This window comes from Trachemys scripta, chromosome 2, assembly GCF_013100865.1.
Source record: "Trachemys scripta elegans isolate TJP31775 chromosome 2, CAS_Tse_1.0, whole genome shotgun sequence".
Classification (NCBI taxonomy): domain Eukaryota; kingdom Metazoa; phylum Chordata; order Testudines; family Emydidae; genus Trachemys; species Trachemys scripta.
Window position 1 is genome coordinate 792,989 of NC_048299.1, and position 14,734 is coordinate 807,722.

Sequence of the window (14,734 nt, forward strand, 5' to 3'; positions counted from 1 at the left end):
GAAGGCTGAAAGAATTGGGTTTGTTTAGTTTGGAAAAGAGAAGACTGAGAGGGGACACGATAGCAGTTTTCAGGTATCTAAAAAGGTGTCATAAGGAGGAGGGAGAAAACTTGTTCACCTTAGCCTCTAAGGATAGAACCAGAAGCAATGGGCTTAAACTGCAGCAAGGGAGGTCTAGGTTGGACATTAGGAAAAAGTTCCTAACTGTCAAGGTGGTTAAACACTGGAATAAATTGCCTAGGGAGGTTGTGGAATCTCCATCTCTGGAGATATTTAAGAGTAGGTTAGATAAATGTCTATCAGGGATGGTCTAGACAGTATTTGGTCCTGCCATGCCGGCAGGGTACTGGACTAGATGACCTCTCGAGGTCCCTTCCAGTCCTAGAATCTATGAATCTATGAATGAATCCCTGGTTCCTGCCTATCCCCCTTCTGTTAACTTCATGCTATGCTTTTCTTGACTAAAGCCTTAGTTTCTTCTTGCAACCAGCTGGTCCTTGACTCCTTTAGAGCATGAGCAGTATTAGTACCCGAGCAGGCATAGGGCTGTGTGTCTATTTATTCACCCAGCCACTAGGTGGAGGCTCTGCATATTACGGGTGGGATTTTCAAAGGAGCCTGAGGGTCCTTCTGGTTCAAGAAAGATGGTCCTCAGTCACTGAGGACAGTAGAATAAAAGGACTGTACTATTCTGGGGAGCAGGGGTGCTCCAAGAGTGTGCTACTAGAATAACATAAAAAAAACAGGAGTACTTGTGGCACCTTAGAGACTGACAAATTTATTAGAGCATAAGCTTTCATGGACTACAGCCCACTTCTTCGGATGCATATAGAGTGGAACATATATTGAGGAGATATATATACACACATACAGAGAGCATGAACAGGTGGGAGTTGTCTTACCAACTCTAAGAGGCCAATTAAGTAAGAGAAAAAAAACTTTTGAAGTGATAATCAAGATAGCCCAATACAGACAGTTTGATAAGAAGTGTGAGAATACTTACAAGGGGAGATAGATTCAATGTTTGTAATGGCTCAGCCATTCCCAGCCCTTATTCAAACCGGAGTTGATTGTGTCTAGTTTGCATATCAATTCTAGCTCAGCAGTCTCTCGTTGGAGTCTGTTTTTGAAGTTTTTCTGTTGTAATATAGCCACCCGCAGGTCTGTCACTGAATGACCAGACAGGTTAAAGTGTTCTCCCACTGGTTTTTGAGTATTTTGATTCCTGATGTCAGATTTGTGTCCATTAATTCTTTTGCGTAGAGACTGACCTGTTTGGCCAATGTACGTGGCAGAGGGGCATTGCTGGCACATGATGGCATATATCACATTGGTAGGAGGGATAACATAGTACACGATGTGTATAGTGACTTCTGTTGGGTGGCTGAGTGCTGACGGTAATGGACGGCTAATCCACTGTGCTCTGCACACACGGGTTGGTCCCCCCACCCCCTGTTCAAATCAAATGTACATACTCTGCATTCAAATACCCATTCATGCCCTTGGGCACTGCAGAGCAGGCTCTGCACATTTGCTGCTCTCCAGTACAAGTGTGAGCAAAGATGAAGGCTGTGTCTACACTTACTGTAGCATGTAAAATACAGCACGACACATGTAGCCACACCCCGCAGTGACAAGCAGGCTGTGTCCACACTTGTCACTGAGGTGTATAGCTACACGCCACAGGGAAGGGCTCCAGCGGCAGGGAGGCAGTGGGGAAAAGCTCTGGCAGCTCCCTGCTGCTGGAAACTTTTCCTGCCGCCTCCCCCTGCCACAGCCATTCCCTACTGCCAGAGCCTTTCTCTGTGGTGGGGAAAGGGTACGGCAGTGGGGAGGCAGCAGGACCCTACCCTGCTAAAAAGAGCAGTGTAGGCAGGGCAAGCGCTGTAGAGAGCTGTGTAGGGGGTAGACACTGGGGTTTGGGCATGTAGGGCACTCTCCCTGCCTAAGGTGTGCCTCACCATCTACACTGCTAGCCACACCCATGCTACAGTGTCTGTATGCTACCCACTGCTGCAAGTGTAGACAGAGTCCTCTATGCTGAGCAGTAGCAAGTCTCAACTCCCCGGCTTGCCATCCATTTCCTCTCCAGGTAGAAGGAGGAATGGGGTGTGGGGAGGAGTCAATATAGCCAAGACTGAGGAGTTCAAAAATCACAAGCCGGACCCCCTAAACTTCTGATGTTGGCTTAAATTTCATGAGACTTTAAAATGTGCTATATTGGTTTCTTGCCTGTCTCCTTATTTATTTATTTACTGTTGTCCGTGTTTGTTTCAGGTCGAACATTGAATTGTAAGCAGTGTTGCCAACTTTTATGATTTTATCATGACTCTCATGGTAATTGGTGTTTTCCCTAAAGCCTCAGCTCATGGAGTCATGTGAATACATCTGGCTCTCAGTTTCTTATTAAGTTGGAGAGAAAAGCTTGAAAATGTGAGGAGATTGTACCCTAAAGGCTCAAAAACCAGAAGGCAACTAAAAATAACCCCCAATTTATTAGTTGTAAAAATCCTGAGATTCTTAAGCCAATCTTGTGGGTTTTCTGTCTGAAGGGTTAAAATCCATGTGCATTTTATATAACAACCTGGTATATGGATTGGGCCAGCTCTTTTTCAGACCCAAAGTCCAGAATTTGGTTAAGAGACCAGAGGCCTAGCTAATAGTGATCAGCTAAGAGAAAGCAGAATAAACAAGACAACATTGCCTTTGCTAAGATATGCTTGGTCAGTAGAAATGCCAGATGTTGAAGCAATAACTGAATAATTATGTTTCATCCAATGTTTCAAATTGAACAAAGGATCCCTGTTCCTATTGTGTTTCTCCTGAAGGAAAAACAGTCTTCCCACAGATCCAACCTTGAGTTTATGAAAATTGGCACATGTCGCTATAATGATATGGCATCCTTCCACCTCCCTTCCCTGGGACCAATGCCCTGCCTTAAGACATAAAGGAGACAATCTCTATTTCCATATGCTTTCACTGTTTCTTTGCTTTAACCCCTAGGAATGTACCTGTTGGACAATCAAAGGAGTTGCTCCATTCCTATGGACCCCAAATCAGAATTCAATATATATATTTTATACTAATAACATTTTATCAAAGTATTAATCAAATGTTAATTTGCTAACTTGAGACCATGGGCGGAGACATTGTGTAACCTTTTAACCATTGGCTAATGTGCTATCTTGTCTTGCTGCAAAACCAATCCCGAGGTGTGGAACTGCCTACCCCGTCACTTTCCCCCACCCATGGAAAATCTATATATTCCATTGTAATCAATTGATTGACAGTGTCTCTGAGCCTAATAAGCCAGGTGACACTCCGCCAGCGCTGTGTGTAATAAACCCCTATGCTTTGACCTCTACACGGTGTGGATTTATGTCCTTCACTGTCTTACTCAGGATTTTTGAATGGTTAGGTTTTGTGATACCATGGAAATGGGCTCCTGCCCTCGGAGGGGAGGGCGTAAAATGGTGCTCAGCTGAGGCCACCCTTGCCCCCAGCACTCCCCTGGACTCAGATGTGTGCAGAGGAGACACCCCTCCCTCTGGGGTAGAGGGGCACTTGGATCCAGGTGGTGCCTCCCCTTCCCTTTGCCACGTGGCCTTGGGGAATACAGAAGAGAGTTGCCAGCCAGAGACTCCAGCCAGTAGGAACAGGAGCATCTGAAGCAGGGACCTCTGGACATTCCCTCCTACAAATATTTCTCCGACTTGCGCTGCCCTTTTCTGAGTGACTGTTTGCTTCAGCCCTCCCCCTCCTTCCTCATGGTCTCTTCACCTCGGCTTCACACCTGCCCCTTCTACCCTCTCCTCTCCTGCTCTCTCCCCTTCACCCCTTCCCTTCACACTTAGCTGCCCCCTCCTAGATTAACCCCCCCCAAGGAAAACATGCTCTTTGTTCACTCTGCTGGTGTGTAAGACCCCTTCCCTCACCCTCTGTCTGTACTGTCTATTTAGACAATATTGTCTCATTGGTTCCTTGCTCTGCCTTATTCATCTGTCTGTATCGACCTATTGTCTCTTGTCTTATACTTAGATTGTCAGCTCTTTGGGGCAGAGACTGTCTTTCTGTTCTGTTTCTATAGCACCAAGCACAGCAGGGACCTGGGCCAGGACTGGGGCTTATAGGTGCTACAAGCTGGGGGCTTATCAGTTGGAAGTGATGGAGGAGAGAGACCTGGGTGTGTGGGTCTATCACAGGATGACAATGAGCCACCAATGTGAAGTGGCTGTGAATAGGTGAGCCATTTCCAGTGGAGATGGAGAAGTATCAATACCATTGTACAAGCCGCTGGTGAAACCTCGTTTGGAATCCTGGGTACAATTCTGGTCACCCATGTTCAGGAAAGATAGATTCAATCTGGAACAGGCTCAGAGAATGGCTACTAGGCAGATCAGGGGAATGGAGAACTAGCTTATGAGAGGAGACTGGAAGAGCTTGGCTTGTTTAACCTAGAAAAAAGAAGACTGAGAGGGGTTCTAACTACACTCTATAAATACATCAGGGAGTAAACACCAGGGAGGGAGAAGAGTTGGTTAAGGTAAGGACAATGTCGGCACAAGAACAAATGGGTATAAAGTGGCCATGAACATATTCAGGCTGGGAATTAGAAGGTTTCTGACCATCAGAGGGGTGAGCTCCCAGAACAACCTCCCAGTGGGAGTTGTGGAGGCAAACAATTAGTTTTACGAGAGAGCAGGACAAATTTATGAGGGGGATTGTGTGTTGGGGCAGCTTGTGACAGTGAGGAGCAGGGCTCAGCAGCCCTGCTGGTCCCTTCCGGTTTATGTCTGTAGCATCAGGGATGGCCACAGCTATAGATGGGTCACTCGACAGGATGGACCAGGGCTCTGAGGTGTCACCGAGCATTCTCTCTCTCTCAGGTGTCCGGCTGGCTGGTTTTTGCTCTCAGGCTCAGAGTCTAACTAATGGCCATACATGGGGTTAGGAAGGAATTTTCCCCCAGTACAGATTGGCAGAGACCTTGGGGGTTTTGTGCCCTCCTCTGCACAAAGGCATACACAGGAATGGCTCCACATAAAACATCTTCCTATCAACAGTCTGTCACACTCATCCTTAGTGACCACAGCTTCCATGCTGATCACCCACTCCATGCTTAAGCTGCCCATCTCTAAGCTCTCAGTTCCTTGTTCAGCCTGCAACCAGTGGTGGATTACACTTTTCTGGGGCCCCGGGCCAGAGAAAGTGGGGGTCCCTCCCCACCCCTTCCAGGCCCCATTGGCCTAGTGGCTAATCCACCACTGTCTGCAATTCTCATTCAACTCTACCACTCATCAAAACAGCCACTTACTTGACTGGGTCTTCACCAAGCACTGCACTGTGTCCGATCTTTCCCTCATTCAATTCCCCCCATTCTCGCCACCCCTTCATCTATTTCAGTATTGCCCATCTTCCCCTCACCCTCAAGCATCACCACCCAGTCCTTTCTTGACTTCCAGTCCATCAGTGTCTATGGTTTCTCATCGGCTCTCAGCCCCTCCTTCCTGCATCCTCCTCCCTTTCACCCATTGAGAGGGTTCTTGGCTCTCTCCATACTTCACTCTCCTCCACACTTGACTCTTTTGCCCCAGATTGCAAGATCTGACCTGCCAACCCCAAGTCCTTGCTCACCTCTCACATCCACTTCCTCTGCTCCTGCTCTCACGCTGCAGAGCATCTCTGGTGGAAACCGTCCAGGCCAACTTCCCTCACTACAAATGTGTTTTCTCCTCATTCAGTCCTGCTGTCATCCCAGCTAAAACACTCTACTTCTCCTTCCCAGCTGATTCAACAACCTGGCATCCCAACCACCTATTTGCCACCTGTGATTCACTCTCCACTCCTGCCTATGCACAAACATGGCTTAGAATCTGTAGTTATGCAGATGAGTCACAAATCAATTTCTCAGATGAACACCTGTGACCCTTCCTCCAATCCTGCATCTCATCATATCTTTCTGACATCTCTTTGTGGATGGCCAGCTCGCAATTTAAGCTCAACATGGCCAAAACTGAATGTTTGAGCTTCCCCCATGTCTCAAGCACCCTCATCTCCCCAGTTTCTCAGTCATCACGGATAACATCACCGTTCCCCCAATTGCTCAGGCCCATGGTCTGGATGTCATCTTTGACCCCACCCTCTCTCTAGACCAGTGGTTTTCAACCTGTGGTCCACGGACCCCTGGTGGTCTGCAGACTACGTCTAAGATTTCAAAAGGGGTCTGCTCCTCCATTTGAAATTTTTTTTAGGTGTCCACATATGAAAAAAAGTCTGAAAACCACTGCTCTGGATCCACACATCCAGGCCATGTCCAAATCTGATGTTTCTACCTATATAATATTTCAAAAATTCAGCCTCTTCTGTCTGTCCAAACTTGTAAGGCATTTGTTCAGGACTTCATCATCTCATGTCTTGACTACTGTAGCCTCCTCTTTCCTGGCCTTGAATTCTGCTGCATTGCCCCCATGAAGTTAAATTCATGGTGGTTAAGTCCATTAATGGCTATTAGCCCGGATGGGTAAGGAATGGTGTCCCTAGCCACTGTCTGTCAGAGGGTGGCGATGGATGGCAGGAGAGAGATCACTTGATCATTACCTGTTAGATTCACTCCCTCTGGGGCACCTGGCATTGGCCACTGTTGGAAGACAGGATACTGGGCTGGATGGACCTTTGGTATGACCCAGTACGGCCGTTCTTATGTTCTTATGAAGTTCATTCAAAACACTGTTATTAAGATAATCTGTCTAGCTCATCACTCTTACCACTTTTCATCTCTCCACTGGCTCACCCACCACTCACTGCAGCAAACACAAATTCATTGCCCTTAATTCCCAACACAATTTAAAACCATCCTATCTATAAACTACTAGTTTGTTGAACTCCATCTTCACTCTGCTACCGGTGGCAGCCTTAACTGCATGTGTCTCTGCTTCTCCCACAAGCACCCTGTGCTTTTTCCCATGCTGCCCCCTAGGCATGGGGAAATCTCCCCAAACTGCCAAAAACCTACCTTTTTGTCTGTGTCAGAGGGAGACGAGGGGATTGAAAATACTGCAGGCCCTGAAACATGAACAGAAGTAAAAACCAATTATAGACTCTTTTCGTGTGTATCTTTCCATTACAGCCAAAATGAAGGAAAGGAGCTATTAATTTTATATACCTTCCCCCCTCCCCCCAATTCCAATATTACTGAAAAGTGTGAAACAATCAGACCACTCACGTGCTCTCAGGCTTAACTTCACCTTAATTACATTTTTGTATGGGGATTTCCTTAGCTTCCTTTTAAATATGGACTGAAGCCTCACAGAGGTCTTTTTCTCTGATGGAGAAGACATTGGTGGTCATGGACCCATCTCCCCATTGGTATGGGAGTCCTGTTTATCATAGACTCGTAAGATTTCAAGAGGTCATCTAATCCAGTACCCTGCATTCATGGCAGGATTAAGTATTATCTAGACCAGTGGGCCATATGTATTCACAGAGTCTAAGATGAAGAAGGAAACATTATGATAATTTAATCTGACCTTCCATATCACATAGAACTTCCCCAAAATAATTCCTGGTTGAACTAGAGCATGTCTTATAAAAACACCCAATCCTGATTTCAAGATTGCTACTGTTGGAGATCCCAACATCACATTTAGCAAATTGTGCCTATAATCAATTACTCTCACTGTTAAAAATTCATGCCTTATTTCCAGTCTGAGTTTGTCTAGCTTCAACTTTCAGGCATTGGTCATTTTATACCTTTCTCTGTTAGATTGAAGAGTCCATTATTAAATATTTGTTCCCTGTGTAAGTATTTATAGACTGTAATTAAGTTGTCCCTTAATCTTCTCTTTGTTAAGCTAAATTGATTGAGCTCCTTGAGTCTATCACTACAGGGCATGTTTTCTAATCCTTTAATCATTCTCATGGCTCTTCTCTGAATCCTCCCCAATTTATCAAAATCCTTCTTAAACTGTGGGCAACAGAAATGGACACCGTATTCCAGCAGTTGTTGCACCAGTGCCAAATACAGAGATAAAATAACCTCTCTGCTCCTACTTGAGATTCCCCTGTTTATGCATCCTAGCATCGCATTACCCCTTTTGGCCACAGTATCACTCTGGGAGCTCATGTTCAGTTAATTATCCACCAACACTCCCAAGTCTTTTCAGAGTCACTGCTTCCCAGGATAGAATCCCTCAGCCTGTAAGCATGGCCTATCTTCTTGGTTCCCAGATGAATACATTTCTATTTGGCTGTATTAAAATGCATGTTGTTTGCTTGCACCCAGCTTACAAAGTGATCCAGATCGCTCTGTATCAGTGGCTTGTCCTCTTCATCATTATGAATGTGTGATATGTGTGTGCAGCAGCAGAGGGAACGAGAGCAAGGAGCAACTTTTTACATCCTAATGGCTTCTACAGTGCTAACTAATGGGCTGGGAAGAGTAGGCTGAGCTGAAAATGTTGATGGTGGTGGTGGTGATGGTGATGGAGGGGTACTTGTTTTGGGAGGGGGTGGAGATGGAGAGACACAGACAAGTCCTCTCTCATTCACGTAAAGTTACTGTAGCCACCATAGAACAAATGTGTCAGGATTGGGGACAGAGACCATGTCTGAGTTTTCTCCCATTGGCCCTATTAATATTTGCAGATGCCAAACATTTCAAAGCATGACCATTATCCCCATTTGACTATAACCAAATGTACAGGGAGAAGGGAGGAGCACTGAGCAATCACATAGCAACTATGTGGCCTACTAGATATGTGGGGGGACTGACTTGTTAAACTGCAAAGAGTAAACACTGGCTTGCAAGCTGCTAGCAGAAGTCGCATAACAGGAAGCCCCATAACCACAGCTTGCAGGGGAAACGGCTAAATGCTCAAGTCTGCCTAGTAAGGGCCAGCTGACACAAGCACGGAAAGTCCCGTGATGCAAGCACACCTGCAAAAGATCAAACCCAAGTACTCAAAAACAATCCCCATAAGGCAAAAAGGCCATGTCAAGAATAAACAGTGAACAGGGGCGGAGAATTAGAGGACGCTTATTGGGTCAAGACCGAGGCCAGTGCTGCCCACCTGGGTAGGGAGAGGGCTAATGGTTACAATAAAGGGGAGGTGCAAACGGATATCTGGGCTCACTCTTTGGGGTGTGGGGGAGGTAAATGAGCGGTACAGCTATGCTTCTGCAGGGTGTAGCTGAGCTTCTGCTACAATAAACGCTACCCATAACCGAAGACTCCAGTCTCCGTGTGTTCCTGTGAGTGCGTTGGTCATGCCTGAAATGCATAACGGACTCCCCAACAGGATAGATCACTGGACTGGCACTATTCCCAACTCTGCCACTGGTGTGCTGGATGCCCTTGGGCACGTCATTTTGCCTCTCTGTGCCTCAGTTTCCCTTCTGTAAAATGGGGATAATGATTTCAAGTTTGTTGAAATCTGCTGATGAAAAGCAGTATATAAAAACTAGGTGCTTTAGTTATAAGCTAGCCCCAGAAGTGTATCAGCTACAAATCTATTTGAGAGCTACAACTGCCTGAATAGCCACTAACTCCTAACATTTCTCTTTCTTTTCAAAAAACTAGGAAATTCACTGACAAAAAAACCTTTTTAAAGTATCTCCTACCCTTCCAAAATGCTGTGTACAGCAAATCTCAAACCTCTGAAAACCAGGAAATACAGAGTTAAGATACAGCCCACACAACTTTAACCCTGCCTGTTGAGCGACAACCCAATATGCTCATAGCTCACATACTCACCTGCTGTCTTTGCAAATGGTGCATCTCGCTCAGGGACTAGGGCTCTTGACAGCTGTACCACAGACAAATGCCTTCTCTTTGCTAAGGCAAAACTTGTCTTTAGATGAGCTGTGCTGACCTGTGCTACCTACATCGGTTCTACACCCAAACTCGTAGCTTCCTCCCCACCAACGATCCCACACTTGTTACATTTTACAACCCTTTATCCCCATTTACAGCCCCTTCCTCGTTACTCACAGGATTCCACCTACTACTGTACTTTCACTTATCCTTCCTTAAACCCACAGATTACTCTCATATCCCACCCCACTGTTGACAGTCTCCATGCACCGCCACTGACACAACTGACACAACCCAATGCCGAAATGATGCATACTGGAGCCCTCAAGGTGCACATGTACCTCTTGTCTTTGATCATGCACCTGGGGGGGCTCAGACCAGATCTACTCAAATTACAATCACTCCTTTCTGATGCTTCTCACACTAATCCCCAGATTTCCTTGTACCACAGGCACGTCTCTACCAATCTGCTCCAACTAATCCCTCCACCACTCAGTACAGCTACACCTAACACAGTGAATGCAGCTGGAGTGCATGCCGATAATTCCCAGTGGCTATTGCTGCTTCAAGCCAGGTAGAGTTAAGGTTGTATAGGCGTGTACATATCAGTAAGGTCATTCCAACTTTCATGTTACATTTCTATTACATTATCATATGAATTATTTTTAATTTGTTTAATTCATTATTTCAATGTTTTTGAAATCAAATATTTCATTTACAAAACATTGAAATAATATTTCAGAATATTTCCTTCACAAAATTTTTGAAATTTGAAATCTTTTGCCCTGAATTAGGCCAAAACAAATTTCTATGTCTGGATTTGGGGGTGGGGGTGGGCTGGGGGGGATGGAAATTCCATTTTCCAGCCATTCCTAGCCACAATTAAGTATGCCTATACAATTTCAGGTGCAAAGTTAGGGGCCAGTATTCAAAATCAGGTCCACATTTTCTTCACAATTTTTAGTAAAGTGTCTTCAAAATCTGTCATTGACATTTCTCTTCTTTTACATTTAATTTTCGGCCATAATCCTTTCCGGTTTAAAGGTAGAGGGGCGACTTCATATTTGACACAAAGGTATTCAAACATGGTTGTTGACGTTTCTCTAATATCTGAATATCTGTAGTATGTTCTTCTGTGGAAAGGTTCTTCTAGATTTTAAATATAATTGTTTTTCAACAGATATTTCAACTAAAAATGGAAAGCTGGATACAGAAAGAACAAACCGACGGTAAGGAAATAACAATCAGGGCTCTATCCTGTCCCTTCTTTGCCATTAATTAATATAAATATAAATACTTAAAGGTTTACTGTCTGCAGGTGAGCTCCTTCCCCTTTGAGATTAATGATCTGCACTGAGTGTTGATGCAAATGTCTGAAATAAGGGTAAGAACCCCTAGGAACAAGGTCAGCAATGTAGCAGGAGCTCGTGACACAAAAGAGGTTTTAAAACGGGTTATTATAGTTGGGGACTTTTTTATAATCATTACTGCCCAGGGGTATAAAGGCTGAAGAGCCGAGGACAGTGCATGCAGCCACTCTGAAAGAGACTCTTCCTCACCCAGACTGTCAGTGCACCACATTCCTGACCTGCTAGGAACACTGCTGTTCCAATCCTGTCTCCCCCAAGTGTAGAGATGGCCCAGACTGCCTGGTCTTCTGGGATGTGGACCAATGTCCACTAGTGACTCTGATGAGGCCAGTAAACCAATGATCACTAGACCCGAAGCTAAACTCTCAGAGGTGAGAAGTTAGAGCCCTAAGATCCTGATCCAACTCTTAGTGAAGTCAGCGGAAAGATTCCCAATGTGGAGTGACTTGAATGGGAGCTGGGATGGGGCCCTACATCACTGTGCCATTCAGTTCCAAAGTGAAAACGTCTTAATCTCTGCATTCAAATGTCTATAGCTGTATAGGCAGATATCCTCAAACCTACCCACCTCTACTTGGTTTTCTTTGTAATGTCATGAATATCTCACACATGTTCCCAACAGCCCCAGGGGATGTCGGCCGCTACACTGGGGAATCAGAACTGAGAATCATCCTTGTTGGTAAAACTGGAGCTGGGAAAAGTGCAACAGGAAACACCATCCTTGGCAAGAAAGTGTTTGAGTCCAGACTTGCAGCAAAGTCTGTAACAGCAAAATGCAGTAAGGAGACAAGCATCTGGAATGAGAGGAAGGTGGTGGTGGTTGATACTCCTGGCATTTTTGACACACATGTACCAATGGAAGAAACTTGTCGAGAGATCAGTCGCTGTATTGTAGTCTCCTCCCCAGGGCCCCATGCTATCGTTCTAGTGGTGCCACTGAGCCGTTACACTGAGGAGGAAAAAAAAGCAGTCAAACGAATAAAAGATATTTTTGGAGCTGAGTCCATGAGGTACATGATCCTGTTATTCACTCGGAAAGATGATTTAGAAGGTACCAAATTAGAAGAGTTCATAAAAGGCTCTGATGCCCAAGGCCTTTGTGAGCTGGTAGGAAAATTTGGAAAACAATACTGTGCATTCAACAACAGAGCAACTGGAGAAGAACGGGATGCCCAGGTTAATGAGCTGCTGGGGATGGTAGATAAGATGGTGCGGGAGAACAGAGGCACATGTTACACAAATGAGATGTATAAATATGCTGAGAAGAAGCTTCAAGAGAAAACAGAGGAGCTGAAGAAAAACTATGCAGAGCAGCTGGAAAGAGAGAAAGAGAAAATAAAACATGATTATGAGGAGCAAATAAAACGACTCAAGGAAGAATTAAAAAGAAGGGATGAAGCACAAAAGCAGTATCAAGATGAAAAGGAGAAGATAATGTGGCACAAAGAAGTAGCAGAAAAGGAGTTGGTTTTGCAACAACAAAAATTGAGACTTTTAGGAGAAAAAGAGAGAGATTGTGCTGTAAAACAAGCAGGAGCCAGGGAAGAAGCTGAAAGTGGTGTAATATGGGAAATGGTTTTGGGTGCTTTTACATTTGCTTTTGAAGTAATTAAGGTTTGGTTTATTGATGGCTGAGCTACATTTAACTTCTCAATCCTGTTATGCTGAGTCTATAAAAGTCGCAAATGAAGTTTCACTGCTTGTTAAACCTACGGACCCCAACGTTCTGCATTTTAGGACCAAATTAAGCCCTGGTGTAGCTCCACTGAAGCCAGTAGAGCTACACAAGGAATGAAATGGGCCCTTAATTGCTAAGATACCTTCTCACTTGTGCTAGTGAATCTGACATGCTTTGATAATCTATTCCAAGGGCTAACTGCTATCACTGTTATAATGCACGAATTCAATGTGTGCAATATAATTACATGACTTAGTATAAACATAAACAATATACATACATGACAGAGGTATATATATTGCCATGTACACATCTGCTATGCAGCTATGCACTGCTGGGCTCCTGCTCCAGGAACACTTTAGGAAGCTAATAACACAATATTTGACTTGTAGATTCCTTGGTAGATAAACAGAAAATTTGGGAAATAGAACCAGGAGACCCAATCTGAGAATCATAGAGGTGAAGAACAGCCTGGAAAGGAATGACCACCCTGTTTTTGTACATTAGTTTCTAATCACGAAGGAGAATGAGGAAGAGGTATTTGAATAGAAAGGATCAGACACTGTGAGTTTAGTTATAACCTTTACAAGAGTCCAAGAAAGAGAATTTGTGCTGGGAAAAGCTATAAACGTGTAAACCGCTATTCCACGGTGAGCAGATACTTGTTTGCTTAGACCAGAACCTAGTGCAAGTGCCGAGGGGAATAAATATAGATGCCTGCTTACCAGAGAGGGACTTAATCCAAGTGTGTGGTACCCTGCAAAAGTCACTCCTTCGTATGATGGGAGAAAGAGTTTCTTCACTACTCCACACGACCTGAAGGAGTTTTTTGGCAGCCCATCCAGCATCACAGGCTCAGAGTGAGGCTATGTCTATATTATGAGCTGGGGTGCGATTCCCAGCTTGTGCAGACATACTCGCGCTAGCTCTGAGCTGGTACACTAAAAATAGTACTGTAGCCATGACAACAGGAGCAGCGGCATACGCTAGCCTCCCTGAGTATAAACCCGCCTGAACCCCGGGGGTGGGGGGTGCACTCAGGGAGGTTAGCCTGTGCCGCCGCTGCCCATGCAATTGTGACTATTTTTAGCACACTAGCTGCACGAGAGCTAGCATGAGTCTGCCTGTGCAAACTGGGCATCACACCCCTAGCTCCACAGGGTAGCCATAGCCCAAGACTTCCTCTTCAGTGCTGGGCCCAGGGGGAGGGCAGAGACCAGTATGTGAACTCCCCTTACATACATTCCTTTAGACATGAGTGTCTGGGACTCATTGTTTTCCCTCACTATTATTACAGGTGGTGGTTGACTCCAATTTGCATAATGTATTTATATGGAAATACTTGACAAGGTCTTGTTAGTTTGTTTTTTAAAGCAGAAAAAATGGAAAGCTGTTACTCTTTTCTGCAGTGAAGTACTCAATAGCATAGAATTGAATCATTTAAATCAGAGCAAATTTCATTCATTTCTAGGTTTGGTTCCCTTTTTTAAAAATGCCTGTGAAAATCGCATTGTAGGTTTCATGTTTTTGTCTCACCATAACTCCAGATCAAATTTGCTCACTCTAGATGTTAAAAGCTATTTTTTCCCATTGTTAGTACTGCAAACCCAGCCTGGGATCTGAAAGTTAAACCTGATTATTTCTCATTTATCTGTCACCAGTCAATAAAGGGTCTTAGATAACAGTTCAGCTGTATTACTGGGGCTAGCTAGGAGTGCCAAGGGTTTGGTTAGCTTACTATGCGACATCTGTGTGCATTCTATGCAAGGTTTTGTGGTGAGGTTTGTGAATAATAGATGTCCAGAACTGAAGGTGCAGGAATAATTGCTTTTGATTTTATTTTTATTTTTCATGCTGTTTTTCCTTTGCCAAAGC

General features: G+C 44.7%; 1 protein-coding gene across 3 annotated transcripts in view; it reads left to right on the plus strand.

Moving 5' to 3' along the window:
• The window catches only part of LOC117871874 (GTPase IMAP family member 4-like), a 20,768-nt gene extending 6,422 nt beyond the window's left edge, over window positions 1-14,346 (plus strand). The window contains exons 3-5 of one of the 3 annotated variants that reach the window (XM_034759645.1): window positions 10,263-10,385; window positions 10,992-11,040; window positions 11,804-14,346. In XM_034759645.1, the coding sequence (XP_034615536.1) occupies window positions 11,007-11,040; window positions 11,804-12,816 (1,047 nt within the window). In that variant the 5' untranslated portion in view covers window positions 10,263-10,385; window positions 10,992-11,006 and the 3' untranslated portion in view covers window positions 12,817-14,346. Of the gene's footprint in view, window positions 1-10,262; window positions 10,386-10,851; window positions 10,887-10,991; window positions 11,041-11,803 lie in introns of those variants that run through there. The other 2 variants (XM_034759646.1, XM_034759644.1) reach the window with 2 other exon arrangements.
• Window positions 14,347-14,734: the final 388 nt, after the last annotated feature.